At 58.0% G+C, this 24012-nt stretch overlaps 1 protein-coding gene across 1 annotated transcript; it reads left to right on the plus strand.

Annotated features, from left to right (window-relative positions):
• The first annotated feature begins 1505 nt into the window (after nucleotides 1-1505).
• Nucleotides 1506-23932, plus strand: LOC136110296 (syntaxin-binding protein 1). The gene is made up of 19 exons (XM_065853522.2): nucleotides 1506-1685; nucleotides 11983-12032; nucleotides 12188-12269; nucleotides 12987-13063; nucleotides 13275-13353; nucleotides 13686-13789; nucleotides 14513-14661; nucleotides 15290-15374; nucleotides 15570-15700; nucleotides 16220-16327; nucleotides 16436-16496; nucleotides 17081-17146; nucleotides 17278-17358; nucleotides 17470-17608; nucleotides 17822-17931; nucleotides 18102-18203; nucleotides 19453-19538; nucleotides 19839-19993; nucleotides 22344-23932. The coding sequence occupies exons 1-19, from the start codon at nucleotides 1649-1651 to the stop codon at nucleotides 22424-22426; spliced, it is 1785 nt and encodes a 594-aa protein (XP_065709594.1). The 5' UTR covers nucleotides 1506-1648; the 3' UTR covers nucleotides 22427-23932.
• Nucleotides 23933-24012: the final 80 nt, after the last annotated feature.

Raw genomic sequence — 24012 nt, forward strand, 5'->3', positions numbered from 1 at the left:
TATATATATATAAGTATACCTGTGCGCACAGCCTGCCCCTGGAGCACTCTGCCGTAAGCTCAGGTTCTGCACTAGCACTGCACTGTTTCCCACCTCCTTTTCCATTTTTCTCCCATCACCCCATCATCCCCTGCCCAGGCTGGGAAGGGGGGGCACAGAAACACTCTGATGCCCTCAGCACAGGCCCGGGGGCCAGCTCAGCGTCCCCCCACAGCAGCTGGCAGCCCTGGCATCCACCCTGCACCCAGCCCGGAGGGAAGGACACCTCCCTGCCGTGCCAGGCGCTGGGTGAACGCGCAGCCTTTGCCCTGAGGTTTATGAGATTTACAGCCCCAGCCATGCCCATTGTGAGTGGGTGGCCATGGGGTGTCTGCACTGTGTGTGGGGGAATGTTTTACTGCAAAATAAGCCTGATACATCATGGGGACCCCTCCCCGATGCCCCAGGCAGGGTCTCTCCCCCAAAGTGGATGCTGCAGCCCTGGGTAGGGGGGGGCAGGTTTCCTACAGCCCCATGGCCTGGGGAGGGGGTGGTGCAGAGGTTTCCCTCGGTGCTGGCAAAATAAACCCGGAGGTGCAGAGCTGAGCCATGGGGGGTGTGAGGGGGGGTTGTGATGCTGAGTGCAAGGGGATGATGCTGGGTGCAATGTGGGGAATGGTGGGTACCAGAAGGGGGTGGTGGTTGTGGAGGGGGGATGCTGGGTGAAAGTGGGTAATGCTGGGAAGGGGATGCAATGGGGGGAATGGTGAATACCGGAATTGGGATGGTGGTTGTGGAAGGGAGATGCTGGGTGCCGAGGCGGGGGGGATGCTGAGTACAATGGGGGTGATGGTGGGTGCAATGAGGGGAATGGTGGGTACCAGGGAGGGTGGTAGTTGTGGAGGGGGGGATGCTGGGTGCAGGGGGGGATATGCTGGGTGAAAGGGGGTGATGCTGTGGGGGGATGCAATAGGGGGGATGGTGAGTACTGGAATTGGGATGGTGGTTGTGGAGGGGAGATGCTGAGTGCTGGGAGGGGGATGGTGGGTACCAGGGGAGGTGGTAGTTGTGGAGAGGGGCTGCAAGGGGGGAGATGCTGGGGGCGGGGATACTGAGTACCGGAATTGGGATGGTGGTTGTGCAGGTTGTGCAGGGGAGATGCTGGGTGCTGGGGAATGGGGTGGCACGCCAGGTACAAAGGGGGCCATGCTGTGTGCAGGGAGGGGATGTTGAGCGCCTGGCGGGGGGGATGCTGGATGCAATGGTGAGGGTGAAGCTTGGTGCAGGGGGGGGATGTTGTGTGCAGGGGTGCTGGGTACGGGGGTGGACGCGGGGTGCAATGAGGGGGGAGCTGGGTGCAATGAGAGGGACGCTGGGTGCCAGGGGGCGCTCCGCCGCGGTCGCTGCGCTGCGGCGCGGGGCGGGGCGGGGGCGGGCACAGTGACGCGCATCCCGTCGCCCCCCCGCGGTCCCTCCTCCCGCGCGGTCAGCTGAGCCCCGCCGCGCCACCGGAGCCCGCTGCCCCCCCGCCCCGGCCCGCCCGTGCTTCCCCCCCTTCCCTCCCGCCGCATCCCTGCGCCCGCCACCCGCAGCCTCGCCCGGCTGTGTGCGTGTGTGTGCCCCCCCCCGGATCCTTCCCCAGCTGCTGCGGACCCCCCAGCACGGCGACATGGCCCCTGTCGGACTCAAGGCTGTGGTGGGAGAAAGTAAGATCCGCGTCCGGCCGCGTTACTTGCGCACCCCGCGGGGGAAGGGGGGGTGAAGCTGCCCAGGCTCCCGCTCCCCTTTTTCGCGGGTGGGGGGATGCTGTGGATGCGCAATACGGACCCTCGGGGCGGCATCAGCGCCCGGCGGGGGTGGGGGGACGGGACCCCCGTGGGGCAGCGGGCAGGACGTGGGGAAAAGGCGTCCCCACGGTTTGGGGGGGTCGTGGTTTGCAGTCTCCTTCCGGGTTTTATTTATTTATATTTTTTAGGGGTGTGTGTTGAGGCTGTTGGGATTTTTCTGCAGTGCTGAGGGGAGGGGAGGAGAAGGGGGGGCGGTGAAAAAAGCCGGGGGGGGTAAAGAGGGAAGTGAGAGGTGCTCGAGTCTTCCCCGTATCCGGCTCCGGGCGGGGTAGGAATTGCCCCATCAGACCATAATCAGCAAAACCAACCGGGACCCCACATCGGGGGTCTGGGGTCGCGGGGTGGGGGGGGCACAGGGATGTCCAGCAGTGCAGAAATCCCCCCCCGCCGCCGCGGTGACAGGCCGGGCGCCTCGGCTTTGTCTGCCGCAAATCCTGCTGTCATGGAGGTTTATTTTTTCAATTTTCCCGGACGTGACTTCGCTTCCCTGATCTCGGGGCAGCCGTGTCCCCCCCTCCAGACCCCTTCCGGACATTTCTGCGCCCTTCGGGGTCGCTATTTTTGGCGGCCGAGCCGCGGGGTGGGGGGAACGGAGCAGCCCCGGGTTCCCTTCCTCCTTCCCCGGCTGTTGCAAGATGATATTTTCAACGTCTTGATGGCGGAGGGGAAGGGGGGGGGTGTTCTCCAAAACGCCCGAGGGTGGGGGGGTGGGGGTCGGCTCCTTTCCCCGTAGCAAAACTAAAGCGAAAAGCTCCACGTTATAGAAAAAACATATATAAATAAACCAAGAGCAGAATGGGTAGGAAACGGTGGAAACTTCCCCCGGGCTCCCCGCAGCCATGAAAAGCCTTTTTCGTCCCTCCCCGCGCCTCTTGCATGATTTATTTCCGTGGCATCGTCGCCAGCCGGGGCCGGATCTCTTTATTTATTTATTTATTTTGGATGGGGGGACGGTTGGTGTGTAATCTGGGGTGGGGGGGGAGGGTACGTGGGTGAAACCCCCGCGGGTGGGTTTGGCTCCGTTGTGCAGCGAAACCTCCCGCCCAGGCTGCAGATGGTGCGGCCGGGGCTGGTGGTGTGATCGGGTGGGTGGTGATGGGAGGGGAGGGGAGGGGAGGGGGGGATATCCCCCTGGATTCGTGTCCCTGCTTCATTCCCACTCGTCACCTACCCTGGGGATGGGGCGGGGGGGATGCACCATCCCTATGCCCCTTACCCACCTCATCACCCTGGGGTGCTGCATGGCGGGGGGGTGGAGGGGGGGGTTAGAGCCGGCCAGCTGCAAAATGAAAGGGGAAAGGGCAGGGAAATAACCTGTTGTTTCTGTGCTGCGGGATGGGCTTTGGGGAGGGGGGAGGTTGGCTGTTGTGCCTTGCTGTTTTTACTTTGGGGGGGGTTGGTCCCCTCACCTTAGCAGGAGGCAGGGGAGGGGGGCTGGAGCAGCCACCCATGCACCCCAGGCAGGGCCCCATCCGGGGCCCTCACTAAAGGGGGGACAGAGACCAGTGCCACTTATTTTCATTCATTGTCTGTGTGCTGAAATAGCCTGGGAGAGAGCACACACATACACACACACACACACACACACACACACACAGGTTCAAGCCAGCATCATGGAAATCTGGCTCAGTCCTTCCCTTCAGGGTTTAATAACAAACAGCTCTGTTCTTCGCTGAAAAATATCATTCCGGGCTGAAAATGATGACTGGTAACTGGGCATTGATGCTGTAGCAGGGCTGTCAGGGAGGTGTGGGTGTCTGGCAGGGGAGAGCAAGGTTTGTGCAGGCAAAATGCTGCAGAGGAGCGAGGGACGGGGCCCTCGGAGGAGCACCCTGCGGGGTCCAGCCCTGCGCTCCCACCCGGGCTCGAGCTGCTCTGCAGGCTGCTGTGGGAAGCTCCTGGTCTCGGTGGGCCGGTTCCTTGCCTTGGGATGCTGTTTGCAGCTGGAGCTGCTCCCTCAGAATCATGACCGGTCCTCAGGGTCCCCAGACCTCCCCCTCCCCTGGCCACCAATGCGGCTAGCACAAGATTTCCCTGGCTGGCCCTCACTGCGCCAATCCGATCGCAGACAGGGATTCCCTCGAGCTTTACCTGCAGGAGATGTTTGCTCATGAGGAGCAAGCGGTCCAAGGCTGGGGCTGACCCTGGGGCAGAGCATCTCTGCTGCGCTCCCTCCCGAGGAGGAGGGGAGGGAGGAAGGATGCTGCCGCGTTGCCATGGCTCGCTCTGCCACCCCCCCTCTGGAGCTGCATTCTGCCCTGGCTTCCTTCCAGACCCGGATTATTCTTGTGACCAGCTGGTGCCATAACAAGGCAGGTTTTGACAGCCCCTGGAGAGGTGGGAAGAGGTGGGCAGGGGGATGAGATGGGTGAGTGTTGCAGGAGATGGGCAGAACTGGAGTGTCACCCCCAGAGCCAGGGGGTGCGTGCTGGGGGGGCTGTCCCTGCGCCTCCTGCAGTCTCCAGCAGTGATGGCTGCATCCCTCCAGGACTCGCTTTCGCCTGAGTGCACTCAGACCCGGAGGCCATGCCTGAGGACTGGGTCCTCCTGGTGTGTCTTCTGCTCCCTCTGTGGTCACCTCCCAGTGAACCCACTGGAGAACCAGCCGCTTTGCTCTGGTTCTGGTTGGAAAAATCTCACCCACATCTGAGGACGTGCATCCCTAAATCTTCATCTAAACCCCCACCATGTGAACATTCCTCCCATCTTCTTGCCCCAGGACCTTCTTGGATCTTCTCAGAGCAGCCTGCCCTGAGCTGCCCAGCCTGGTCCCTGCTCTCCTGCAGCAGCCTGCAGTGGAGAGGAGGAGGAGGAGGCTGGGTTTACTTCACTGAGCCATCGCCAGCGAGGCAAGATGGGCTGTGCTGCAGGGGTGACACCTGTGCAGTGTTTGCCACCACAGTGGGCTGCTGCAGGACATGTAGCCGGAGCACACGGAGGTGGTGCCGGTGCTGGATCTGAAAACCGCTGGACCCCTTCACCTACAAGAGGGGAGAGACCTCCCAAGGGCTTCCTTTTGCTCGTGTTGCTGTCGTGGACAGATTGGCGAAGCAGAGCAGCCTCAGGATAAAGCAGCACCGTGCTTGCTTCCGGAGACAGCAAGAAAACACCTTTCCCCAGGACAGCAGCCGATTCTCCATGGAACATCCCTGTCTATAGAGCCTCCCGCAGAGCAGACCTGTGCCTGGGTGCCCGCCACGGCCACACCGAGGAACCTCATGGTTAAATCCTGCCTGGACAAGGTCTGATGTGCCCTCAGCACCCATGCACAGCACTCAACTGCCATACCATGTCACTTTTGTCCCCATCTGTACCTCTCAAGGGTACCCATCTCCCTGGCTGGGTGCTGGGATGCAATGGCTCTGGGACAAGGCTCATGCTGTGCTGCACCTCGGGGGACAGGGAGGTGGCACAGGCCTCGGGGCACAGCCAGGGACCCCGGGGACCTGCAGCTGAGTGGCTGGTGACTGAGTCACCCAGGCTGCTGGGGGCACCTCCCCAGTGCCACCACCCCTGGGCTGAGGGCACAGGGGGACTTTGGGGGCCAGATGCTGCCCCTCAGGGATGCTCCAAGCGCATCTCAGGGTACAAGGCTTGTGTGCTGCCCCGGAGCCAGGTCTGGCGAGGTCTCTGGCAAGCAGAGGAGGAAGAGAAGGCAGCAAAGGGCCAGTGAGAACGTCGCAGGGATGCGCGTTGCATCCTCTTCCCTGCATGGGGGCAGAGCTTTCAGCCCCGCCGTGATCTCGGTGTGCTGGTGCAGTGGCTGGGGGAGGAGGAGAGGGTCTCCCATGGGTGATCCAGTCCCTTCCTGGGCATCCCGCCCTCCCAGTCCCCTCCTTGGGGAGTCCCCAAGGTGGTGCAGTGCTGCCTGCCCCACGGGTGGGTACAGGAACGGGCCCTTGGCAAAGCCTCTGCTGGGGTCTGTAGCATTTGCCCTTTTGGGATCCTGTCACCAGGATCTGTCACATTTCCAACATCAGCTCTGAGTTGGAAAAGCTCGGAAAAAAATATGTGCAAAATTCAGGACTCACCTTCCCACGCAGTGCAGAGCAATTTCAGTCTCCAAACCACGGTTTACACCAGGTGCTGAGGAAAAGTTGCTGGTACGTGGCCATGGAAGGTTACCAAGAATGACAACCCTCACTTTGGCAGGTCTGCATCCACCTACTGGTGTCTGCATGTGCAAGAAGACTGAAAAAGCCACCGAAGTAGAGGACTTAGGCTTTTTCCCTCTTAAAAAAAATTTATATATATATGGCCTGGGTTTAATTCCCCTGCACCTCAGGAAGAACATCCTAGGAGTGATTTCCTCCCTCTTCCCACAAAATCAACACATTTATAAAGAGAATCATCATCACATGGCTTTTAGTTGCATGCTGAGAAGCAGATGCTGCGTCCACCAACTCACAGTGCGGGAAGGAACTTGGCTCTGGCGTTTTGGAGAGCGCAGAAATAGATCAGGCTGAAGGTGCGTTAATTTAGGGGCTTCTGCGTCATTCACATAAACGCGTGAATGTGTACACATGCATGTCAACATGTGTGTTGTAGGGTCGTAGATGGAGCCCATCAGATGGTTTGATGTTGTGCCACCAAGGGAGCAGCAAAGACCACTCAGAGTTCGACCAGACCAGCTGCCCCCCATCCCATCCCATCCCATCCCATCCCATCCCATCCCATCCCATCCCATCCCATCCCATCCCATCCCATCCCATCCCCAGCATCCACATGGGCACAAGGGACCAGCCTAGCCTGGATTCCCAGCAAGCCAAACCTGGAGTGCCCCAATTTGTTGGTGTTTTCCTCCGTTTTGGTTCAAGACCAAGAGAAGAACCAGCTCAGAATGTCACAGCCACACGTGTAGGATGGAATGACTTACCCCTGGGACAGGGTCACCTCCCCTCCGGGATGCTGTGACACCCCGTGCATACCGTCCCGCTGCAGGAAAGCTCTTGGCACTGAAGCATCGCCAGCGTTGGCTGCACCAACCCTGCAGCCACCACCAGCCAGGTCCAGCATCTCCGCTGGGGATGGAAACACCTGGTGGAAGAGGACAAGTGACAGTGAAGGGTGATGCCTTCAAAGGGGACCTGATGTGGTCTGTGGCCCATTGACCGTACCCGGATGAAGCAGCTCTGCTCAACTCCCAGATCCTCGAGCAGACCCACAGGAACTGGGCCGGGAGTGATCCCGCAGGGAAAATCTGTGTGAATTTTACCCCGTTTCTCCAGTGCAGTCAATGAGAGCGACTCGTGGGCGTGATCCTGCATCTCATTTCCCTTATTGCCTTTTGGGCATGTTATTAAATTTCTAAAGAGTTCAAGACCTCCAGATCTCTGTCCTCCTTCTCTCCAGGCTGTGCAGGTTTGCTCTGGCTTTGGCTGGCGGGTTTAAATACATATATCCTCCATGAGAGAGCAGTGCAAATAGGAAAAGGAGGAATTAATCACAGGTTACTATGATTACTGTGACTAATCCTTGAAGCTGGAGCCCCAGCAGCAACGCAGGGTTGCTCAGCTCCCCAGAGCAGCACAAATACTGCTCGGTGTGGCTTTGACATGTGGCGTGTTCCACCAGGGGATATGAGAGAGATGTGTGATGCTCTGGATGAGAAAACACCAAAGTTCTCCTCATCCAAGGTTGGGGAGGAAAGGATGGAGCTGAACCTGGGCAATTCCGCCCATGCAGGACTTATCACAGCTGGGCTGCACCAAGAACAGGTTCCTATGTGAGGAACGTGTCCTTCAGAAAGGCTGAGGTCTTCCAGGTGGGCATCCAAAATAATCTAGTGAGAAAAATTGGTGTTCAGGGCATGGGCTGCTGGAGGGGAGATGTTTGAGACTGGCTGGGTTTATGGACACAGGGGTCTCCAGGGTCAAATAATCCTTGAGAAGGTTCTTAGCCATGCTGAGGAACGTCAGCTGGGCTTTGCCTCCTATAAATGAAATTATTCCCTACGTCAATAGGATTGACAGCCTTCCTACCATCCTCAGGTTCATAGGGCCTGGTTTAGGACAGGACAGAACAGAACAGCACAGCACAGAACAGAACAGAACAGAACAGAACAGAACAGAACAGAACAGAACAGAACAGAACAGAATAGAATAGAATAGAATAGAATAGAATAGAATAGAATAGAATAGAATAGAATAGAATATTTCAGATGGAATGGACCTACAATGATCATGTAATCCAAAAATTTCCTTGGGGACTGCTTGGGGATGGTGCACTGGCACCTAGAGAACCCTGACCAAGGATGTTCAGAGGTAGAGAAGTGCTCCACTACATTCAAACGTGGTTGTATCTGTGTAACATTTACACTGTTTTAAGCAATTAGTTAATGAACCGGCAAAAAAGCAGTTGCCAAGCCAACCCAAAGCCAAACATGTTCGTCTTGGAGATGCATCGTGACAGCTTTTTAAGAGAAGTGGGTCTCGAGCAAACCTCCCTGTGGGTTTCTGTGACCCGGCTCTCCAGATCTGCTCCGGGATTTTGGATCCCAAACCAGAGGACATGTGAGGAGAGCGAAAGGACCAAGCCCTGCCTGTGACAGAGGGAAAAGCCCGTGGTTAGGACACCTGTAGGATCTTTGGCAATTCTGCTGCCCATCCGTAAAGCAACTCCAGCTTCCCTGACCACTTCAGACCAAGGTATGCAGCCCATGAAGTCCTGGGATGTGCCAGCAAAGGAGCATTTCTGAGCAGCAGGACTTCGGCCTCCTGCATTGCTCCAGGAGGGACAGGTTTGGCCTTGGGTGCAGCATCCTTCACCCGTCCTAGGGCTCCAGGATGTGTTAGTGGCCAGGACAAGGTTTTACTGCTCTCTCTGCAGCAGGATAATGGGCTTAGAGCATCCCAAAATGATGCACTTGGTCACGGCTTTGTTGGTGCATGCACAAGCGGTGGAAGGGTTGGTCCCTCTTCCCCCAGAACCAGTTGGAGATGTGGGGCTGGTTGCTTTTACCATGAGCAAACAAGGCAAAGCTGGCGTGGAGAAAGGCTGCCCGCCCAGCTCAGTGTAAATAACGTGGGCTAAGCCTCTTGGAGTGACGTGTGGGCTCAAGTCCTACTAGGCCACCATGTCACCAGCACCTGGCTTTGCTTGAAAACAATGCAGTGGGTCATTTTCATGCCATGTGTCACCCCGAGAACGAGCCCAACTGCAAGTGGTGGGCTGGGGGAGGTGGTTGCTCTCAACCATGTGATCATTTTAAACTAAGGGAGGGGAGATTGAGGCTGGACATGAGGAAGAAATTGTTGTCCCTGAGGGTGGTGAGAGCCTGGCCCAGGTTGGCCAGAGAGGTGGTGGATGAACCATCCCTGGAGACATCCCAGGCCAGGCTGGACGGGGCTCTGAGCAACCTGAGCTGGTGAAGATGTCCCTGCTCATGGCAGGGGGGGCACTGGGGGAGCCGGGAAGGTCCCTTCAACCCAAACCGTCCTGTGACTCTGTGATCTCCATGATTGCACTTTTAGGACCATATTACTCAAGAGCACTGGAGGTCTCACTTTTGTAGGTGAGATGTGCTTCCTTGTCCACAGGCACTGGTGTTGTCTCTACATAGGGGGATGTCTCTCTGCATTGTCTGCTCTTGGTAGAAATTGTAATTAAAATTCTTCCATCCTGAAGGAAACAGATGCAACCTGGCAGGTCCTGGAACCCGGTTTATTTCCAAGATGAAAAGCTCGACTGTGAGCATCACCCACTGACGTTCGAGCCCAAAAGCTCTGGCTGGCCAGACCATTTTGGGCCACGGGCAGCAACATCTGACCTGCTAATGCGGGGACGTGAGAGCTCTGCTTCCTGGGAGGCGTTCGGGCTTGGCTTGAGGACCTCAGGCAATGGAAGAGCTGCTGTTTCCCCTGGGAGTCTCTTGCTCATTCTATAATGTTCCCTGAGTGTGGAATTGACTCGTCCTGGTGCCAGTAGGGTCCCACCTCTGACCAGGGCACAGACACCCTAAAACCACAAAGCCCAGAGCAATCACAGAGCCCAGAGCAATCACCCTCCAAGGTGCTCATCTTGGTGTCGGGATCAGGCCAGGAGACATGACAACACTTTTGTCACCGGGAGGTTCACAGCCAGGCAGGTGCTCCCCATCACACACATCCAGCTTAACCCCTACACATGCAAAAGAGCGAGGGAGTCCCCAAAAAGCGAGGCTCTGAGGACAAAATGTCCCCTGCAGCAGCTGCCACAGCAAGGACAAGCTCCTGGCTGGCCAAGGCCGCATTTTGGGGAGCCCCAAGCCCCTGTCCCCCAACTTACCACAGCAAACAGAGGGTGCTGGGAGCACCGTGGAAGCCTTTGCACTGACAGCACCTTCCCCAGGCACCAGGATGCTTATTCCCAGCCTCCTTCCATCCTTCTCTCCTTCCACCCTTCCTTCCTCTCCCAGCCCCGGAACAAAGCTGTGTTTTCATGGCAGGGCAGGATTTCTTTCTGGCTGCTCACAGACCTGGACCCTTCCCGACCAGTATCGCTGCCTGGCACTGGTGCAGCGGCACCCACCGCGCTTTAGTCCCGTGGTTTGGGATGGAGGTTGTGGGATGGAGGTTGTGGGTGTGGGATGGAGGTTGTGGGTGTGGGATGGAGGGCGCCTGCGTTCTGCCTTGTAAACAGCACAGTTATTCCTGGATCCTTGATCCGGGGAAGGAGCCAAATGTGAGTAATGAAAGGAGGAGGAGGAGGAGGGTTGTGCTGGCATCCTGCCATCCCGGCCCCGCACAGGACCAGAGAGCAGGACCAGGGATGTGCTGTTAGGGTTAGGAAAACAATTCCTGGTTCAGTTTTTCGCACGTGGGTGACCTGGTTTTGGGTGGGCAGCACGCAGGGCTGCAGGCAGCATCCTTCCCCCTCCAGCAGCACCCTCCCAATGTGCTCGGGGTACAGACCCAACCCCACTCACCCTTCATCCCCTCTCCATGGCCCAGAGATGCCCCACACCCCTTTTACTGATGGAGAGGCTAAGGGGTCTGACCAAGGGCAGGCAGGGCCAGCAGTTCATGGCCAGCATCCTTCTGGGCTCCCCAAGGAGATGGATGTGCAGTGGCAGGAAATGTAGGTCCCAAACTGCTCCATGTAAACCCAAACAGGGGTTTACCCGGAGGACTGGTACCCATAGGGTCACTGCCACAGGGGAAGGGTCCCAAGGCTGGGCCAGGAAGGGTGAAACCCTCACTGCCATCTCCCCACACCTCTGCCTTTTCTAATCTAAAAACATTTCTAAATTGGGTTTTAATTGGGCATTTCCATCCCAGTCCCTGGAATCAGAGAGCTGGAGCAAAACCCTCCCGGGGTGGACACAGACTTCCCCTCAGGCTCAGCAGGGCAGTTCCCACCATGTCCCTGCTCTGCGAGGGGTGATGCTTTGTACACTGGGGTAAAACCGGGACCTTTGGGGTCTTGGGGACACCTCATGTCCCCCAACACAGATGTGTAGGCAGCACGTTGCTCTGGCAGGAGGACAAGTCCCTGTTCTGGCAAGGCTTGAAACCCCCTCCCTGCAACCCAGCCCCAAAAGGTGATGTCCTTGTCCCACTGCTGGGGCCACCTTCTTGCATGGCCTTGACCTGCACCCTACAGGGAGCAGCCCCGCAGCCTGGCCTGGGGTGTCTGTGCCTGGGAATATGGGTGTCCCCAGCCCTGGGGGTCCGTGGGGCACAGGGGGACCTGTGGGTGCTGCTGTCCTGGCTGGTTGCATAAGCCCAGCAGTCGCGGGAGGCGAAATGAGATTGCGGGGGATTACAAGGAACAGGCTCAGGCCACTGGGTTCTTGTTTCTAAAAGGAGCTCTTAAGCTGCTGTTGTTTTCCTTTGCATTAGGGATGAGACATGTGGGGTGGCCCCCAGCTCCCCAGAGGGACCCCCTGACCCTCTGCCAGCCCGTGGCTCCCCACTGGCACAGGCTCCGTCTGTTAGTGCCAAACATGAGAGAACAACAGGGCTGGGGGCTGACCACCCCTCCCTGGGTACCCCAAAACCCCCCATCTTCTCCCCACATCCCCAGAAAAGGCACTGGGGGAGCATGGCTGGCTGTGACCCCCCACATGGGGGGCTCAGTGACCCCGGTGCAGACCCCGCTGCTGCCAATGGGCCCCAGGGTGTTATAGGGGGGAACTTGGGGTGCTCACACCCACCCCGTGCTCCCTCTCTTGCAGAGATTATGCACGATGTGATCCGGAAAGTGAAGAAGAAGGGCGAATGGAAGGTGAGCGCCAAACCCTGGGGGGGTCAAGAGCTGAGGAGGCTGATGGGAAGGAAGCAGAGCAGGGGGTGGATGTGGGCAGGGAGTCCCCAAAGCAGGTGGGGGGGTGGGAAGGGCATTTCCCAGCTGTGCCCCCCGCTCACAGCCCCTCTGCGCAGGTGCTGGTGGTGGACCAGCTCAGCATGCGGATGCTTTCCTCCTGCTGCAAGATGACCGACATCATGACCGAGGGCATCACCAGTGAGTACCGGCTCCCGGCCACCTCTCCCAAACCTCGCCATGGGAAGGGCAAAACCAGGGGACCCGCAAAGGCACCTCCAGGCTGGCAGGAGCCAGTCGAGGCAGCGGCATGGCCCCCCCAGCCCCGTCCCGCGTGGGATGGAGATGCGCTGCCTCCCATCACTCATGGCCAACTGTCTTGGAGCCGGGTTGGTGTTTCACAGCCTCCCTCATTGGCTGCTGGGGCTGGAGGAGCCTGAGCGCCTTGTTTCCTGGCTGTATCTCAGTCCAAGGAGGAGGAGACCAGGTGTAATTTTATGTCAGCCCTATAAGTAGCTCCCTGCAGCACTTGGGGAGGAGAAGGAAACCCCAGACATTGCATTGGGAGGTGTTGGGGTGGTGGGGGGTTACCCCAGCCCAGGTACCACCAGAGCATCACCCCGGCATTGTACCCTCCAGCGCAGGGATGTGAGAATAAACCAATAAACCAAAAACCGAATCCACCAGTCCCCAGGACCTGCCAGGCACCCCCGCACACAGCCCAGGGGGGCACCACAGGGATGGGACAAGCTGGGGACATCCCCTGTCCCAGCTCCCGGGTGGGCAGGGTGAGTGACTGGGGACGTTTTGGACGTGGAGGGGCTGGCAGGGCTGGTCCTGTGCTGCTGTGGGGTATCCGACACCCAATGAGCCCCTGCCTGCACCCGTCCCTGCCACGGCCCCTGTTTTCTCCCCCAGTTGTTGAAGACATCAACAAGCGCCGGGAGCCACTGCCCAGCCTGGAGGCCGTTTATCTCATCACCCCTTCTGAGAAGGTGAACATGGGGGGGCGCAGGGGCCTTTGGCGGGGGGATGCCCATGCTGGGATGTGCATCTGTGCCCATGGGCAGCATCTTGGCCCCAGTGAGGCTGGGGCTGCAGAGGGGCAGAGTGTCCCCTGCATGAAGAGGGGGGACATCGGGTGACCCTGTTGAGATGCCCACGGTGCCACCATCCCCAGCCCAGGTGATCCCTTCTCTCTTGCAGTCCATCCACTCCCTCATCAACGACTTTAAGGATCCCCCCACCTCCAAGTACCGAGCTGCCCACGTCTTCTTCACTGACTGTGAGTACCGGGGGTCACGGCTCCCACCCTATTGCACCCTGGAACCCCAGCTGCCCCTGTACACCTCCCAGGCCAGAGAGAAGGAGCAAACTGTGGGGTGGTTGCCCCATCCTGCCCATGGCACTGAGCAGCTGTGAGTGCAGATGGGTGATTTTCATCACCAAAGGGATGGCTGGATCCCAGCACCTTGGGGAAGGCCACAGGCAGCCAGACCTCCCCCAAGACAGAAATGGGGGGCATGGAAAGACCCTGTCCCTAAAATACATCCAAACAAGCATGGATGGAAAGATGCTGGGATGCTGAGCGCTACCCTCCTCCTCCTCCCCATGCAGCCTGCCCTGACGCCCTCTTCAACGAGCTGGTGAAATCCCGCGCTGCCAAGGTCATCAAAACCCTGACGGAGATCAACATCGCCTTCCTCCCCTCCGAGTCACAGGTGAGGCCGGGCTGGGACCGTCCCCGCTGGGGTGGGGATGGGGCAGTTGGGGGATGCTCCAGGTTCCTTCTCCAGCCTGTTGGGGTTTGCGTAGGAGCCTGTGAAGCCACCACGCACCCCTCTGTCCCAGCCGGCTCCCCACCCACCTCCCACTCTGCTCTTTCTCCCTGTCTCCTTTGATTACTTCTCAGGGATGATCTTCTTGGGGGGGATTTAGCAGGTGCTGGGCCTTGGCTGGCTCTACGACCCCCATCGCAGCCCCCAGCCAGGGGACAAGGGGGACAGGGAGGGACAGATGGCATGGGACCTGCTTGGTGCCGTTAACTCTGTGAGCTGCAGCATTTCTGAGGAGATGACTTCTTGGCATCCCCATACATAGCCACATTGGCTTCTGGTCTTTACTGGTGGCATGGCCAGGAAGCAGTGGGTCCCCACTTGTCCCCAGGTCTCTGCTTCCCTGCCTGGGTGCAGGTGACTGCTGTGGGCAGGGTCTGGGGGGCTCCTGTCATCTCTGCTCATCCTGGGGGGCTACACATGGGTAGGGACCATGCCATGGAGCCAGAGCTGGCAGACCAAAGCCCAAGGGTTGCTCCAAGCATCACTGAGATCCAGCTGGGAGTTAAATCTGGAGTTCAATGCTGTTTCCAAACCCACCGGGGTGTCCTGCGGGGCTGCTCTCCTCTGGACATCCCCCTCTAACCTCTGTCCTGCTGCACCTCCCAGGTTTATTCCCTGGATTCGGCCGACTCCTTCCAAAGCTTTTACAGCCCCCACAAGGCCCAGATGAAGAACCCGATCCTGGAGCGGCTGGCGGAGCAGATCGCCACGCTGTGCGCCACGCTGAAGGAGTACCCGGCTGTGCGGTACCGGGGGTAAGGGCACCCCGGGACCGGCCATCCCCCCCACAGCATGGAAGAGCTGGGGTGATGCTGAGCATGGAGGAAACGGCCTCAAGTTGTGCCAGAGGAGGTTGAGATTGGATCTTGGGAACAATTTCTTCTTTCCCAAAGGGCTGTGGGGCATTGGAACAGGCTGCCCAGGGCAGTGCTGGAGTCACCATCCCTGGAGGGTTGGACAGACGGACATGAGGTTCTCAGGGACACGGGGCAGTGCCAGGGATGTGGGAACGGTTGGACTTGGTGATCTTGAGTGTATCTTCCAACCAAAAAGATTCTATGATTCTATGAGGCCATGCTGTGTCCTGTGTGGGTGTGGGGATGAAGGAGAGGGTGGGATGGACAGACGCCTGCACTCAGTGTAAAAACAGTCTTGAAAATGCTCTGGAGAGGTGACTGGGGGTTGGGACCCTAAAAATCCAAGTGGCACCAAGGCAAAGCAGAGCATGGCAAAGAGAGGTGGAAATGGGTAACAAAAGCTGCTCAGGTGCCCCCTCTCCCAAGAGCCAAGGATGTTGCACAGGGAAACAACAGCTCCTCCCCATCCTGTGCTGGTGAGAGCCACCCATCCCAAGGAGCTCACTCCTGCCTCTGTGTCCCCCAGGGACTACAAGGACAACGCGATGCTGGCACAGCTCATCCAGGACAAGCTGGACGCCTACAAGGCTGATGACCCCACCATGGGTGAGGTGAGCGGGGATGGCATTGCAGCCCTGGGGAGGATACTGGGGTGGTGCTCCAGTCCTCAAGTCCCACTTGAGCTCGGCCATGCAGCAGTTGCAGACCCCAAGTGGGGACCCTGAAATGGCCCTGGCTTCCCCCAAGTGCCTATGGGGCTGGAGTGGTCCCTGGCCTTGCTGTTGATGCCCCCCCCGGCTCTGCAGGGTCCGGACAAGGCTCGTTCCCAGCTCCTCATCCTGGACCGTGGCTTCGACCCTGCGTCCCCGGTGCTGCACGAACTGACCTTCCAGGCCATGAGCTATGACCTGCTGCCCATCGAGAACGACGTCTATAAGTGAGTGCAGTGCTGCTGTCCCTCCATAACCCCCCTGAGCAGGATTTGGAAGCTCAGCTATGAAACCTGAGCCTCAGCATCCCTCCATCCATCACAAGTCATCGGGTGGGAGAAACCACTCCTGCCTGCAGCCTGGCGGGTGTGATGGGCAGGACTGATGCCCCATCCCTGGAGACATCCCAGGCCAGGATGGATGGGGCTCTGAGCAACCTGAGCTGGTGAAGATGTCCCTGCTCGTGCCAGGGGTGGCACTGGGGGAGCTTGGAAGGTCCCTTCAACCCAAACTATTCTGTGATTCTATGAAAAGGGGCTTTCCCAGCCTTTAGCCCTCCCATCATTTGGCATTTGAAGGGGTACAAGAAGGCGAAATGTGAAACAGGGTTGAAATAATGTCACCTCACTGCTGGCAGAGCTAAGAATCTTGCCCCATGTTCCCCCAGCTTTCCTAGAGCCCCCGCAGTGAAGGGACCATGTGCCCCCAGCCCTGTCCCCGCTGTGACGCTCCTGCCCTCTTCCCAGGTATGAGACGAGCGGCATCGGGGAAGCCCGGATTAAAGAGGTTCTCCTGGATGAGGACGATGACCTGTGGGTCACCTTGCGCCACAAACACATCGCCGAGGTGTCCCAGTGAGTGTCTCTGCAGATGGTTTGCTGGCTAGGTGGGACATTGGTATTGCCACCCACCCTGCTGCTCAGGGTCCCCTCCGAGCTGACACTGTGTTCTCCTGTCCCCAGGGAGGTGACCCGGTCCCTGAAGGAGTTTTCTTCAAGCAAGAGGATGAACACAGGCGATAAGGTGACCTGACTGTGCCTGCTGAGCAGGTGACGGGCGCCTGGGGGCTCAGCCGTGTGCTGGCACATGGTGGGGTCTCCTGGGGACACCCGATGGGGACCTCTGCAAAGGGACAAGGGTGCTCAGGTCCCTGACAGCAGGCGATGGCTGTGGGGTGGCGGCTGGGGAAGTGGGGTGCCTTGGGAGCGCCCTAACCCCCAAGGAGTCAAGGGTGCTTGCCACCACCGTGGGGTCTGTGCCCCCCAGCAGCCTTTGTCCCCAGCCTATTCCCATCCTGAGACCCCCAAGCCAGTGGTAGTGAGGGTACCTTGGTGAAAATTGGGTGTAAAAATGGCCAGAAGCTGAAAGCACCACCTCAGCCTCAGCCAAGTGCCCAAGGGTCCTGGAGGAAGGTCCTGGGGGGGGTTTCTCCCCTCAATACTCTGATTTGTAGAGCTGCAGACCCCTCCCTGCCCTACAGACCTGGCAATGCCACGGCTGGTGTCACCAAACCCCTGTGAGGGGCTCACACAGGGACAGAAGTCCTTAGCAGAGTCTTTTCATGGTCCCTAAGTCCCTGTGGGTGACAATGTCCCCTTCCATTGCAGACCACCATGAGGGACCTGTCCCAGATGCTGAAGAAGATGCCGCAGTACCAGAAGGAGCTCAGCAAGGTATGAGGTGGGGGGATGCCCTTGCAGAGCCCACCTGGGGAGCAGGCGATGGCAGCTGTCCTGGAGTGGCACAGGGACCTTGGGCTGCCACCAGCCCTGCCAGTGTAACCGCATGGCTTGTGTGTCCCCAGTACTCGACCCACCTGCACCTGGCCGAGGACTGCATGAAGCACTACCAGGGCACGGTGGACAAGCTCTGCCGAGTCGAACAGGTACCGGCTACCCAAGCCCCACATCCCCATGGGGACAAACTGGGACCACCAGCTCCTGCCCCACAGCTCAGCATGGAGCCATGGGGTGATGAGTACGTGTGTTCTCTGCAGGACCTGGCCATGGGCACCGATGCTGAAGGCGAGAAGATCAAGGACCCCATGAGGGCCATTGTCCCCATCCTGCTGGATGGGAACGTCAGCACCTATGACAAGATCCGCATCATCTTGCTCTACATCTTCCTGAAGAACGGTGAGGAGGAGAGCTGGGCAGGGCAGGGCGAGACGTGCAAGCAGCTCCGGGTGATAAACAGCTCAGGGTTTGGCCAAGATAACCGAGAGGGAAAAGCTCAACCCTGTCCCCACAGCCACCACCAAGCCGGGTGTCCTAAGGTGACAATGGAGCAACCATGTCCCCATGGGAGGCATTTCTCAGGAGGATGCCGTCTCCCCATTGCATTTCCAGGTATCACTGAGGAGAACCTGAACAAGCTGATCCAGCATGCTCAGATCCCGGCAGAGGACAGCGAGATCATCACCAACATGGCCCACCTTGGGGTGCCCATCATCACAGACGTGAGTGCCCACCCCTGGCTTCCCACAGCCTGCCTCACCCCTCGGAAGGACCGTGTCACCTATGGGAACTGCGTACCCCCTGGGATGCCCCCATCTCCCCTCTGGGGTGTCCCCGGTCCCACAGCTGGAGCCTCCGTGTCTCAGGGTGTCCCCATCCATCTTCTCCCCAGTCCACCCTGCGCCGCCGGAGCAAGCCGGAGCGGAAGGAGCGGATCAGCGAGCAAACCTACCAGCTCTCCCGATGGACCCCCGTCATTAAGGACATCATGGAGGTGAGCCAGCACACACGGGGACAGGGGACAGGGCAGGGACCCCGGCACCACGCAGAAAGGGACCTGCGGAGAGCTGGCTGCTGCCAGCCCAAACCTGGCACCTCTGCCAGCCCAAACCTGGCTTCTCTGCCCAACACGTGCCCTCCAGGCTGCTCACTGCCTGTCATTGAAACAAGGGTGGGATGTTTTGGAAGCTTTTCCTGTTCTCCATGTGCACACTGGCCCCAGGTGGGATGCATGGCATCCCCACGGTACAAAATGCAGTATCAAGCTGGTTGCTCCTTGTGACATGATGAACATGGCTGAGTGGCCTTGTCACAGCATCACCCGTGTCCCAGCTGAGCTGGGGCACAGGCACAGTGCCATTCACCGCTGCCTGTGCCTGTGGGAGCTGCCTCTGAGCTCTGTGCTCGGGTAGCACTGGGCAGAGCTAAAAAGTGGTTTTCTCCAGGTGCTGCCATCCTCCTGACCCACTCTGTCCTGGCCACCCCTCGGTTGGAGCAGCCCCTTGGGGTTTACCCGGAGCCCTGGAGCTGGGGAGGTCCTAGGCACCAAAACTACGCCCCAACACAGACATTTCCCACCTGCTCAGACAGAGAGACAGACCCTGGAGTCACATTTTGGGGAGCAGGGATATCACTGCAGCTCAGGGCCACCTGCTCCCAGGCACTGATGACAAGCAGAGCCCCAGCTCCCTCGATTTCCAAAAGCACACGTAACACCAGCTCCCACCTTTGTCAACCACAGCCCATGTAAACCCTCACCGGGATGGCTCCATGCCCAGCGCACCTCTGAACCTCCTCCCCAGGACCAGAGGGGACCATACAGAGCAACAACATCTCACACTACGGCATCAACCCTCCACCACTGAGAAAAGCAAAGAGCATGTCCCTTACCTCAGGGTTGGCTCTCAGATGTGAAGCCTCCAGCTCAGTGCATGCTCCTGAGCTTCCCAGAAAATCACTGCACCCTGGCCACCCCTTACCCTACCTCCCCTGACACCCCCAAACTCTGAGCGAACCTCCCCTGTCCCCCCATGCTGCAGCCCCCTGCCCCACAGCCACCACGCACCGCCCTCCTCCCCACAAGTACACCCTCTTACAGGAACACAGCCACATTGTTCTGAAAAGCAAGGCTATGCAAATATATGCAAATGAATCCTGACCCAGTTGGGCCAGTCCTTCTGGGCAGGGGGGCTGGGGGCTGTGCCTGGCTCCTCGCTGACCCCATGGGGACTCTCTTCCCACAGGATGCCATCGATGACAAGCTGGACACCAAGCACTACCCGTACATCTCCACCCGCTCCTCCGCCTCCTTCAGCACCACCGCTGTCAGGTGCGTCCCCCCACCCTCCCCTATACATCAGCACCTATAGCACCATGAGCATCCACCCCTCGCCTGCCTGGAGGGGCTGTATCCATCAGCAGGTCTGTGAGCTGCTCTGCCCTCATTTAGGCATTCTGTGACTCAGTTTCCCTACCTGTAACAGCTGGCTGGAAAGCTGGACTTAACCTGCTCCAGCAGCAGTTTGGAAGCTGATTAATGTGTGGTTTTAGTTAAGATGTGAACTCAGTGCGTAGTTTGTTGGTGAGCATCCTCCTCCCTGTCCTTCATCCCTCTCCTCTCCCTCTCCAGCGCTCGCTATGGCCACTGGCACAAGAACAAGGCCCCCGGTGAGTACCGAAGTGGCCCCCGCCTCATCATCTTCATCCTGGGCGGTGTCAGCATGAACGAGATGCGCTGCGCCTACGAGGTGACACAAGCCAGCGGCAAGTGGGAAGTGCTAATAGGTGAGTGAGCGGGAGCCGGGCCGGACCCTGCGCCCCGTCGCGTGGCTGCGCATCCCACGCTCCCTCCTCCATCCTGCAAACTCCCGGCTCCAGATGGGTGTGGGAGCAGGAGCGCTGTGGAAAGGTCTTCTCCTGCTGCCCGGTGTCACCCCTGTGTCCCTGCTCCCCAGGGACAGGGCATGTCCCTCCATCAATCGCCATTTCTGCTCCCATTTTTCCTCTCCCTGTCTGGTTTTCTTCAAGCAGAACTGGGTGAAAGAAGGGAGTTTTGCATCTTGAATCACTCGTGTTGCACCCTCATCTTTGGGGTCATTTCAGGGAGAAAAAATAAAGAGCTGTGCAACGCTGCACAGCAACCACAGTATGCACTGTGTGTGCAACAGGAGATGCATTCTCTTGTTGCACGTGTGCTGCACGTCCTGTCGCATTGTGTGTGCCACTAGACATGCCTTGTGTGCTCAATCTTAGCATCCTAAAGAGCTGTGTGGGACATGATGGAAGCCCCACCAGATGTTTGCAAGGAGCTTTTAGCTCCACTGAAATTCCCCTGGGGAAGCACAGCTGGATACACACCTTGTAGGGCAGGGGCAGGAGCCCCTCACCGTCTCATGTGATCCCTGGATTCTCGCTTGAGGCAGCTGGTAGAGCCTCTTGCCAGCATCTCACCTACTCCTTGTGTTCCCCTGGGAGCAGCAGCCCCTTCTCCCTCACCTCCCACTGCCCCCAAATGTGTGTCCCCCCCCACCAGACCAACCACCACCTCCCAGCTCCATCCCGCCTCTCGCCCATCTCATCCCGCGTCTCTCCGGTGACCGTCCCCTGCATGTGCCTGCGATGCTCCGGGTGGCAACCGTGTCCTTCCTCACCCCGAAAAAAAGGTGGGGGGGGGGTCTTGGCACAGCCGTCAGCCCCGCTCTGTTCTCCCGCAGGTTCTACTCACATTCTCACTCCCACCAAATTTCTCATGGACCTGAGGCACCCCGACTTCAGGGACTCTACTAGGGTGTCATTTGAGGATCAGGCTCCAGCAATGGAGTGAGCCAAAGAAACCAAGTAAAGGCAGCTTACTAATGAAAAAAGAAACTCTTCCTCCCTGAAGGGTTTTCTTTGATTCTTCCGTTCCTCCTTTCTTTAATTATTGTTTTGGGTTTCGTTTCCGTTTGGTTCTCTGATAAGAAAATGCTTGCGGTTCCTCCTACCAGGTGGAAAAGCATCCAGCGCCGCTCCATCATCCCTCTGCCATGTCTCTTGGCCGGACCTGGCCGGCTCCTTCATGCCATGAGTTCCCCCTTGACAGGGCAAGAGGGGCCAGGGCCAGCGGGTCGGGGTCCTGCCTGCCGGGTAAAGGTGTCCCGGGATCTGTGGGCAGCAGCGGGCACAGACCTGGCGCTTGTCCCAGCTCTGACCCCTCCATGTCCCCTATGGCAAAGTCTGGGTGATGCCCTGATCTCCCAGCCTGGGGTGTGATGGGGCTGAAATCCTGAGTTAATGGGTAACAAAAATGGTCCGAGGGTGGAACAGCTCTGTTGGGAGGACAGTCTGGGAGAAAGAGAGCTCCAGGGAGACCTTACTGCAGCCTTTCTGTGCTTAAAAGGGGCGGATGAGAAATACGGGGACAGACTTTTTGAGCAGGGCCTGTTGTGATAGAACAAGGGGTGATGGTTTTAAGTTAGAGGAGGGAGATTCAGGCTGGACATGAGGAAGGAATTGTTGGTCCTGAAGGTGGTGAGAGCCTGGCCCAGGTTGGCCAGAGAGGTGGTGGATGAACCATCCCTGGAGACATCCCAGGCCAGGCTGGACGGGGCTCTGAGCAACCTGAGCTGGTGAAGATGTCCCTGCTCATGGCAGGGTTGGAACTCGATGATCTATAAGGTCCCTTCCAACCCAAGCCATATTCTGTGATTCTACAACTCCCTGCCTTACTAGGCTGCCTTCACACTTCCTTCATTAAGCTCCAACCCAAACTGTTCTATGGTTCTGATTCTATGACCTGCGGAGGGTCCCCCCCTGCCCGCTGCCTGCTCCCTGCCTGCACCTCTTGCCTTCTCACCCCTGTGGCCACCCCAACAAGCCCAGGAGCCACCCCACGGACCAGGCGCCTGCCAGCTCCACCCATCCCCTTCATTCCTTCATTTCTCCTTTTCCGTTCCCATTATCCGCCCCCTCCTCCCCCAACCTCCCCCCACCCCACAGTCGTACATTTTCTCGCAAGCATTTCCACGGCGCGCGGGGCCATCGCCGCAGGTAAGGCCTCGCTGGGGGGTACCGGGGACAGCGGGGACAGCGGCCGGGGCACAACGGGGAGGGTCTCAAAACCATCACTGACGCTCCCCCCTCCTTTTCCTCGCAGGGTCCACACACATCCTCACCCCACAGAAACTGCTGGACACGCTGAAGAAGCTCAATAAAACAGAGGAAGAAAGCAGCAGTTAAAAGGAAACGCCGCCACCGACTCGATGCTGTATTCACCCCCTCGCCGGGCGCGCAGCCCCGGGTGCGACCCCCCCGCACCCACCCCAGCCCGGCCCCGCTTTCTTGTGTTGACCCCCCCGCCCCTCCCGCCGCCTTCCCCATCTCATTTTATCCACAGGGAGGGGACAACAGCCAAAAAAAAAATATATATATATATTAAGAAAACTGATGCATTGTGTTTAAAAGAGGAAAAGGAAAGAATATCAATATATTTGTAGCTGCAGCTATCTGAAGCACCCAGGAGCACATTGCTGAATAACCCATCTGCCTGTTGCTAGCGAATGATGGTGACAAAAAACAACCGGAAAAATACCATTTTCCAAAAGTTTCGCTCCTCATTGGGGTCATTATGGATGACCGTACGGACACGCCACCATCACTCCGGCCTCCGCTTGGGGGGGTTCCCTGCCACCATCACCTCTGCCCCCTGTCTTTTGGGGTGGCAGATGCTCCCGCCAGATGTGCACGCCAACATCTGGCCTGGGGCGGGGAGGGGCTGCACCCAGGATGCTTCACGCTGCGGCAATTCCCATGTGAAAAAGGGACCAAAACGGTCAAAACCTGGAGACGGGGCCCATTTGCTCGCACGGCCCCCCCCTCCCCACCCCTTCCCCAGGTGCTCCTTAGAATGCATATATATATATATAAAAAATAAAAGTTTAATTTATATCTATCCCTCTCCATCCCACGGCAGCTCGGCCCCCCCGCGCCCGGCTCCGCTCGTGTCGTCCCGTGGTGAAGCGTTTCTGAGCGTGCTGTCGCCCCGAGACCCCCCCCGGACTCTGTGTATATTAATGACTGTGTCTTGTGATGTTCTTACAAAGCTTGGTGTATAGTGATTTAACCCAACCTCTGATTTTAGTTCTTTTGGTGTTTGGTTTTTTTTTAATTATTATTATTTTTACACCCCAGGATTGCCCCCCATGTCCCCCCCCTGCCATTAGGTGCACTGCAATATTTTGGGGTCCATCATTTTGTTCTCTCCCTCTGAAGGCTGTGACCCCCCTTTTCCTTCCCCCAAATCTCTTTCTTGCCTCGTTGGTGGTTAAGCCCCCCCCTTCCCTACCCGTCTGTTCCTTGCCCATAAAGTTAAATATATATTTTTAGGGCAAAGGCTGTATCATTGCACTGATATTTGTTGATTCCCCCTTGGTCCTTCCCCCCCAGTTTGAGTTCCTTCTCAGTTTAGCAATGCAAATGCTTCAGGTTCTTGTATGTTGGACATTATCGTTTGGTTATTATTTTTTTTTCTGTTACAGTTATTTATATAAAAAATAATTTATCAAAAAGGAAAACTTTAAAAAAAAAAAAAGCAATCTAGTCTGTCTTGGAACTTGTTTACCTTGAAATTACTGGAATCTAAATGTTTGAAAGTGTTGAAGCACAAACATGTATCATCTCTGTATATCTGTTCTGTACTAAAGCACTCGAGTGATTCAATAAAAGCGATTTCCATCCCTAGTGCAACCGGGGCTCTGCTGTGCCGCTCGCTCGGGGCCAGGAGAGGGGAAATGTTCTCACCCAGCCCCCAAAATGCCTCCATGGGA

The sequence above is a fragment of the Patagioenas fasciata genome, chromosome 20 (genome assembly GCF_037038585.1).
Source record: "Patagioenas fasciata isolate bPatFas1 chromosome 20, bPatFas1.hap1, whole genome shotgun sequence".
Lineage (NCBI taxonomy): Eukaryota > Metazoa > Chordata > Aves > Columbiformes > Columbidae > Patagioenas > Patagioenas fasciata.